We start from the raw sequence: 9,294 nt of genomic DNA, 5'->3' as shown, positions 1-9,294 counted from the left end.
ATGATGTGCAAAGGTGTGTGTATGTGTGTGTGTGTCTGTGTGTGTGGTGGAACCTGCACCACACCAACAGTGAGAGGCTCAAATATGGCTTGTGTCACACATGAAGCGTGCTGCCACCCATAAAAGAGCTCCTGTACATTTAGGGCCACGGAGGTTAAACCAGAGCTAGTAGACATGATCTCCCTTCACGGCAACCTGATCCGAATCGCACTGTTAGCCTTTACCATTAACATGCGTGGTTCTGAAACAACCCATGGCCCATTCTAAAACAAACACATTACAATCATGACGAGAAATAAAACAACAACAAAAACACGCTACAAAAATTTTTTTTAAAAATGTGCGGAGGCTGACTAACCCTGGTGATGAGTGCTACGGTAACAAGACATCGAAATCAACTTGTGCTGTAAGACTACAAATTCTCAGTACACTTCTAATGAAGCACGGTAATTCAGAATAAAATGAACATAACATCTTATGGTTTAGGGGGAAATGAGCAGCTATTTTGTCTCCTTATTCCTTTAGAGCCTCTGAATCCAACCAGAGCATCAATCTCCACAATTCACCAGAAGAAACTACAATTATTCACAACCTTCTCAACAGCTGCACTCCAGGCTTAAAATGTACAATCTGACATCTGCTAAATGTGCATATTTGCTTCTTTTTTTGTCGTTGTTGTTGCTGGAAGTCACATGAGATGAATGACACACCTGTGTATATATATGTGAAGCGACAACCAGCAATTACCAGCTTACAAGTAAGACTGGAAAAGTGGAGGGGAAGCCAGCCTGGCTCTAAGCAAAGGTGACAAAATCCACTCAGCAGCCACTATAAACCTTACTATATAACCCTTTGTATGTGACATGCAGTTGTTTTATGGGGTGTTACAGGCTGGACAACTTCTTTTCTGGGTGCAGTCACCTTCTGGGACAATTGTATGTGTGTCCCAAATTGCCAAACCTTTCCTTAAATCTTGCCAAACCCATGCACTCCAACCTCTTAACGTCATTCATTAGTACCTGATGGGCAACAGATTTCTGTTAAAATGCGAGGTGAGAAATACTGAGTAGACCTGCTTTTCTATAGCAGTATTGTTAATGTGCCTTCTGACAGGCTTATTTCCATTTCAACCACTTATTAATGAGTATGAAAAATGTCAAACTATACATGAAAAAAAAGAAATTAAAATAGTTCCCTGTGGCATGTAGCTGCAATTCTGCAGACAGTCAAATGTAACAGCCGGGAAATAACAGGGAGGCTCACCATTCTTTGATCTTTTTGGAGACAAAATAAGAAAAGAAATGTATGAGACACCTAAGAGCCATAACACTGTGACAGTACTCCAGGCTTGTCCCTTGCATTTCCACCATAACTGACACCAAAGGACAGGAGATGGACCCCCAAAACCACACAAAAAAGGAGGAGGGTAGTGTTTGCTGGACAACTTGGTAAATGCCCTGGCAGTCAGATGGATGTTCATTAACAGTAAACAAGGAGGGGAGGAGGAAGGGTGCACGTGCTTGACCAGTGTTTGTCCACAGGAGAGAGAACTGGTCAAGCTGTGGAGGTATTCTTCATACATACAGACACAGAAAACAAAACAAACAAAAAAACACCAATATCTGATAAATCTCCATAAGCCTCCTCCACTCTCAGATGTCCAAGTCATCAGGATGTCCTTCATTTCTATCAGCGCTCACCCACACACAAACGTGTGAACACATTATTCAGGTGTCACAGGTCCATGGGGGTATGACTATACAAGCAACACTCACAGTGTTAGCACACACATTCACCACCAGACACTTCACCATTACATCTGTATGCCTTTTTTTGCGACAACGCACACCGTGAACCAGGTGAAGACATTTTAAAGCTGCAAATCAAACTCTTCCCTCATTAAAAACTGCACCTGTGAGGTTGTTTCTTTATCTACTGTAGTGTCATCTATCCTTATTAAAAATGTTCTAACCTTTAAAACAGGAAACAGAACATAGTTTGTGTTTGTGTTTAACCTGAAGGTGTGCTGCTTCAAGACACACAGATGTGACCAAAAATCACACAACCCCTTTAGAGCCCCCCCCTCCCTTCACCCATATTTCTATGCAAACATGCCTATATCCACCCACCCCCCCACGTATTCACAAATACACACACACAGTCTCATTCATACAAACACAGAGAGGCTGTGTGTTTCTCAGGCATGCTGTGCAGCCAGGTCCTGGTTAATAAAGCGTCGTAGCCTCTCCAGGTACTGACTGTAAAGCTCAATGTCGTTGTGGCCCGCTCCCTCCACCCAGAGCGGCTCCACGGCCTTGGGACAGCGCTCGAACAGAGCCAGGCCGTGGGAGAAGTCGATCACCTCGTCCTCTGTACCGTGAATGATAAGCACTGGAGATGGGATCTTTGACACCTTCTCGATGCTGGAAGAATATTTACAGAAAATGCAGAGAACGGAATCAATTTCTCTGTCCCATTGTAATGCATTTGTCTCAGCACGTCTTATGGCATGCAGATTGATTTTACATCTAATCTCTTTTTCTTTTTTGAGGATCTGCATTTGAAACCGGTGGTTCTATAAGATTTTTAATTTCTTCTGTAACAAAGAACAGCATGTGGTCATTCTGAAGGTTTCTCTAAATCTAAATGCTAATAATTTCAGCAACAATCGAAACATGGTTAAACTCTGTATCATTCGATTTGGTTGTAAAACAGTACAATTTTCCAATCTTTCATTAAAAAAAAAACATTTACAGAGCAATGAGCAAGTACGAGGATTTAAAATGAACATTAACAAAATAATAAATAAAACCCCCTGTGCATCTGCTTTTTCCAAGCAGTCCTATCAAGTCTATGAAAATATCTTCAACAGACCACATCACACTGCTATACATCACCATTTAGAAATAAAGTATTAATATCCTGCAAGGGACTATATATAAAAGTAGCTTTGTGGCTAATCCAGGCATATTTATATCGATATGTTCATTAACACATGCTCTGTACCTTTTAAATGAACTGAATTTAAAATATGATGTCTCAAACTATCGCTCTATTGCAACAATCAACACTGTTAAGAAGTTAGAACATACAGATGGACTAATTCTGCTTCAGAAAAGAACTGAGACGCTAGTCAAGTTTCCTTTTCACTTAATTAAACTGTAATAATTCACTTAATTCTAAATGACTTCCAAGTAATCAAATCGACAGTCTTCAGGTTTGCAGTCTTGGGAAGTGAACTTACTTTGGAAAAGCATCAAAGCAATATGTTTTCTTAGTGTCGGGGAAGGCAACCCTCATGCCGGAGGTGAGAGGAGAGTGGAGGACCACAGCAGCACACTCAAACCGCGATGCCAAATCGACTGTAGGCACCGTGCCGATGCTCTGTCCGTACAGGATGATATTCTCAGGGCTGATGCCGTACCTGAGACACAAAAATTCACGTTTCACAATAAATTTTGGCAATAAGTGACACAGCCTGTCCCATAATCAGAGAGTTGGTGGTTTTATTCCCAGCTCCTCCACAAGACAAAACACTGACTGCAAGTTTGTCCTGATCCCGCACAGTCGCCATCAGGTGTGAGAGTGGGTGAAGAGGAACCACATTACCTCAGGTTAACAAATGCTATGCAAGTGCAAACACTGAACACAGAAATATGTTGAGCACAGTGTACAAGTGTGAAACTTCTCATGTCCAGATAAACGCTAATTTTCAGACTCGTGCTCTGAACGGTTTTCTTCCACCCCTGAATATTAAAGAGAGAACACGCTGTGCAAAGTTAAAGCGTTTTTTTTATGCTTGCACACATAAGCTTGAGTTACAGTAGTTAATCTGTTTACTGTTTGCTGTAATTGCTAGTTACACTCACAGTTTGCACAGTTGGCAGGGTGATTAGGCCAGCTGGCAGGATGGGGAAAGAAAAGAAAATGATTCGCGTGAACAAGAAAAAAATAAATAAAAACAAAAGGGATTCATGCATGTAAAAAAGTTTGGGGGAAAACTTGTTGAAAAGCACAAACATACGTGGCATAAGCCACAATGAAAAGCATAAAAATAAAATGTTGAAATAAACCAGAATCTTGTTTTATTTGTTCAGCGTCCTCTGCGGTGCCATCTGGAAATGTTAATTTTCTACCAACATTAGGCTCATTAACTATGATGGCAGCAGATAAACAAGAGGGACAAGTAAGAAAGAAGAATATTAGATGCACCACTTCACGTAGAGCACAGTATGTCATCCTACTGTTTAGCTGTGACTACACTGGCTGAACGACAGAGAGAAGCCACTGTGGTCAGCAGGGAAAAAGCTTTCATGAGCCAACCAAATGTTTTTTTTGTTTATTTGGGTTTTGTTTTTTTCAAAAAGTTACCAGTCAGTGATGTAAGTGGCCCTTAAAAACTTAAATGGCATTTCATGCTTGCTGCCCATTAGGTTTGGACCCACCAAGGACTGAATTTGGGCCTTCTTACCTTGAGCGCAGGGCGTGCCAGGCAGCATCAATGTCAGCATATAAGTTCTTCTCAGAAGGCTTGCCAGTGCTAACGCCGTAGCCTGAGTAATCATAAGAGAAGATGTTGCAGTTGATGCGGGTCCCTAATCCGATGTAGAAACTGCTCATCTGGCCCAGGTCTACTGCATTACCGTGGGAAAACAGAACAGTGAACCTGAGGGACAAAGCAGAAAAATTGGAAAAAAGGAAGTTAGGCAGCGAGTTGTGCGGCCCAGGGTTGGTGTGAAATCCCACAAACAACTGCATTCTAAATACAGACACACAAGGTTGTGATCCACTTATCCAAAAAATGTCTCATGGTTTCCAGGTGCTGCTGTGCCTCTCACCTGGCATTTGGGGCACAGCGAATGTACATGCATCCAACCCTGTTTCCTCGGCTAGATCTGGTCAGGAATACATCCGTCACGTCCAGCTCTCTCTGTGAATACTGGAACTCTGCTCTCTCTGTGAGATGCAGCTTCCACCTGCCCTCACTCCCAACACTGCTGCCACCACCACTGCCACTGCTGCTACCACCACCTCCTCCTCCACCACCGCCACCACCTCCAACACCACCGCCGCCGCCTCCTCTGTCACCTCCGCTAGCAGTGCTGAGTCGAGAGCGAAGTCCAGGGGCTCCGAGAGAAGGGAGACCAGTCGCAGACGTGGACCCAGATGCCGCTCCAGCCCCAGAAACTGGATCTGGGTCAGGGAGAAGAGCATAGGTGGGCTCTGGGGGGAGGAAAGCCAGTTTGGCTGCAATGCGGCTTGGGCATGGGGGGCAGCAGAAGAGGCAGCATAGCTCTCGTATGGACAGACCGTTCATCTTCTGGTGGAAATACAGATATAGCAGACAGAATAATTAGGAGTCAGGAAAAACAGAACAAAAACAACATGCTACAAGCAAAGCCTTTAACCACTAGTTCACAACAGGGTTTCCCACAGTTTCTTTCTTTGTTTAAAATTTTTTTTTTTTTTTACATATTTATTATTGTTTGGCTGATTAAGCTTACAACGCTACAATGGTGCAGTTGATAGAACTGTTGTCTTTCCTTTACATGTTATTTCTATGTCTTTGTGGGTTCTCCAGGTACTCCAGCTTCCTCCCACATGCCAAAGTCATGAATGGGGTCAGATTAATTAGTGATTAGCGAATGGTTGTTCTGTCTCTATGCAATAACCCTGCAAAAATTGGTAACCTGTCCAGGGTGTACCCTGCCTCTTATCTGGACTAGCTCCAGCCACCCACACCCCACCAACCTTAATTTGGATAAGTAAAAGATGGATGGAAAGATGATTTAGCTTATGAGAAGAGTAGTGGTATCACATCATTCAGCAAAGGAAAAATATTTAATCAGTGAGGCAAAGATTTAAACTGCCATCTGCTAACTACACTGAAGATGAGATGTGATGCCAAAAGAACTATAAGTTAATTTAAACAGACTGATTGGTGAAGAGTGTTTTTCAAAGTGAATAAAAAAATTCGGTTTTGGGTGGATGGCTACACACAAATAGTTTAACCACCTCTGCTAACCAGCTGCCTTGGGGAAACCCTGCTATGTCCTGTTATGGACGTACCTGGATTCAAAAATCCCAGTATCTTGAAATCTACTGGCACACAATGGTGCCAACGTCCTCTGGTCTTGTCACTGAGCCAGCTGGATCTTTTTTTTTTTTTTAGGAAGAAAAAGAAGAAGATGAAGAAAGAAAGAAATGTTTAAAATGGTTTTGCGTCGCGCAACACGACAAAATTATACATGGCAATATACAGTTACAAAGGCGTGGCCGCTTTATGAGTCTCAGTCTAAAACAGTCGCCGCTGCTTTGGATTACATTTAGGTCATATACAATTATAAAAGTCAATAGCATCCTGGAATCGTATGAGGATGAGATCAGCTTTGTGGAAAGTATGTGACAACCCATTATTTGTCTGCTGTTGTTGACATCATTGCACACGACCCATAATCTTAAGTAAATATGAAATATTTAACTTCAGGTGTGGACTGTAGCTCCTAACCTCTCAGGGGGAGATTAAGGTTATTTAGATACCCTTGAAACGGGTGGACAAGAGTGCTTAAATTCAACACCCCCTCAGCAGACAGTCACACAGAGCGATATGCTAACGGTAGCTACATGGTTAACGATAATAACCTCTAGTGTTAGCCATCGATGTTGGCTGTATAACTGCAGCAGACTGCTGGCATAGCAATGCATGCGACCGATGAGCTAGATAAGGGCCACGCTGCTGCTGCACACTAGCCGGTGCACACGTTAATATCAGCTCCGAGTCGAATAGATCATCACTTAGCGTTAGCGAGGCAAGCAGCTAGCGGCGGCTAGCTCGTTAGCAAGGTATCCTAAATGCGAGCTGCTTACCGATTCACAGTAGGCTTGGAGGCAGGAAGGTGTGCCCCTATTTGTACACAGAAGCAGCACAAGACTTCGATATTCCCTCTTTTGCCTTGACATGGATGATTTTACTCAAGTGTACTAACAGCTGTCGGTGGCTAGCTAGCTGATATTCATGGCAAACAGATTTTTTTTTCTACTACTGTCTTACGACAACCGGAAGTGACGTAAGAACGTAATCCCTTTTAAAGCTTTATTATAATGTGGCAGCAATAATTTATTATCTTGAAATTAATTTTTTAATAGATATTGTCCGCAAGTAAATTTAAACAGTGACATTCAGTTATCATTTTATTTATCATTGTTTATTATTGCACACTGTCAATCTTTTCTATATAGTGTCAGTTATATGGGTAACACCAGTGTAATTACAAAGGACAAAATAGGTGGAGGGGTTTACAAAGTTCTTCAAAATTTTAACAAAATAATAATACTAGTACTAATGCTAATACTACTACTAATAATAATAGTAATAATAATAATAGTAATAATAATAATAATAATAGAGCATATTTAATCAAATCCGTGAATCTGGGAGATTAAATTAAAATAGCTCGAACAGCAGGTCACAGAAGTAAGGGTTTGTTTGTTTTTTCATATTCACTGGAGACAAAATGTATTTGAAAATGTGCTATTTGTTGGAACAGCAGTGAGGATGAGCCAATGCCACAGTGCAGAAAATACTCAATCAGTAGTAAATATGCTGCATTTAAAATCTTAATTATAAGCCCAGAAGTACTGCAAAAAGCAGCTGTGTCGAGCTTGAAGGTGCTTATTATGCAGCAGAATGGATTTATGTGTGTGTGTGTGTGCACGCTCTATTATTTCAATAACATGGAGTAAAAACAAAACAAAATGAGACCAACTAGATATCAGTTATTTTATTTATTCTTAGTTTTTAGGAAGTCCTAGCTTTCTGAATGCAAAATCTTGTCTTTGTTTACTGCCTCGACAATTATTTGCACCCCCATCCCAAGCTCTCAGATCCACTGCATTCTTAGCACTCACCACTCACACTAATAACCCTCTCAACCCACTCTTCGCATTATGCCCAATTATGTGATGAAGGACTTAAAAACAGAGACCAATGTGGCATAGCAGCCCTTCAAAATTCCTTACTGACTTAGTTTGCATTGATCCAGACATATCTGTGTATATGCATATGTAAAACTATTTGTATAACTATGTGGTGGGAAACAGGGTGGACAACCAATGTCCTGATACCTACATGTGATGAAATGCATATGTCTGTAGGTAATATGAGACAGAGAACTATAAAAGAGAGATAAATGTAATAATACAATACCTCAAATAAGGTTAGTAAAAGAACATGGCAGGAAAAAGAAAAAGAAATAATATAAATACAGTATGCTAAACTAACCTTATAATGAATTTGAGAGCAAGGATATTTTTATTAATTATTTTATATATCTGATTAACACTTTTTGCTTGTTTGTGTGTTTGTTTGTTTGAGTTTGCTTTTATGCAATGAATAACAGATATATATCCATATATTTTCATGTCTTTTTGCTGATGTCGTTTACAATTAAAACAAGTGTTATTTGGTGATATTTTGGTATAGATCCGGCCCTACATCTGTCTACTTATTATTTCACCATTTTCCTAAATAAGAAGTAGAGGTGCATGTCTTTGTCTTTAAACCCTCTTTGTATTCATTAAGGTGAAGGCGTCTGCCAGTTATGTATTTAGTCATAAGCTTTATTCGGGTATTTTTATTATTTGGCAAAATATTGTTAATGTGCTAGTTCACTCTGCAGCTTTATGTTTATGTTCTGTAACTCACAACATGCAGTACGTATAGACCTGTATGTGTTTGTGCGCGCGCGCGCGCGCGTGTGTGTGTGAGAGAGAGAGAGAGAGAGAGAGAGAGAGAGAGAGAGAGAGAGAGGGGTCCTCCATTCATCATTGATCCACTGCAGGACTGTGTTTCATGGGGGTGTGAATTATGGGCCCCTGTTGTCACTGTGCCTGCTCTGCGTTGGACGTTTCACCTCGCCACTGTAAATTTAAAAAGGGGATTAGATTTTGCTGACAACTGATTTCAAAGCCGCAGCTCGACCAAGTGCAGAAAACTGCACGGTACCTCTTGAAAGAAGACTTCATACTGCCCCGCAATTGCAGGATTTGGGGAATTTGCAAGGATCGGAACAAACCTAACGGGACGCAAAACGCATTCGAGATCACAGAAACCTCAGTAGATTTTACGCAATTACACTACGGACTCTTTTCCTTCAGGGAGGAGAAAAAAAACCAAACGTTTAGTTGACTGGGCGTTTTGGACGCGCAGTGATGCTACGGCGACGCACAACAGAGGGAAGGGACAGGTGAGGTGCGGCTGAGGAGCGCAATTTTAGAGAGGCTTTGAATACCCCC

General features: G+C 41.3%; 1 protein-coding gene across 1 annotated transcript; it reads right to left on the bottom strand.

Annotated features, from left to right (window-relative positions):
- LOC113011065 (alpha/beta hydrolase domain-containing protein 17A-like) lies at positions 1-7,051 on the bottom strand. The gene is made up of 6 exons (XM_026150437.1): positions 6,868-7,051; positions 6,070-6,155; positions 4,839-5,320; positions 4,472-4,666; positions 3,245-3,424; positions 1-2,423 (listed from the first exon to the last, which is right to left on the bottom strand). The coding sequence occupies exons 3-6, from the start codon at positions 5,315-5,317 to the stop codon at positions 2,198-2,200; spliced, it is 1,080 nt and encodes a 359-aa protein (XP_026006222.1). The 5' UTR covers positions 5,318-5,320; positions 6,070-6,155; positions 6,868-7,051; the 3' UTR covers positions 1-2,197.
- Between the last annotated feature and the right edge of the window lie 2,243 nt (positions 7,052-9,294).

The sequence above is a fragment of the Astatotilapia calliptera genome, chromosome 18 (genome assembly GCF_900246225.1).
Source record: "Astatotilapia calliptera chromosome 18, fAstCal1.2, whole genome shotgun sequence".
NCBI classification, from domain to species: Eukaryota; Metazoa; Chordata; class Actinopteri; order Cichliformes; family Cichlidae; genus Astatotilapia; species Astatotilapia calliptera.
Note: the sequence above shows the minus strand (reverse complement) of the source record. Positions and strands in the feature narration are given on the sequence as shown.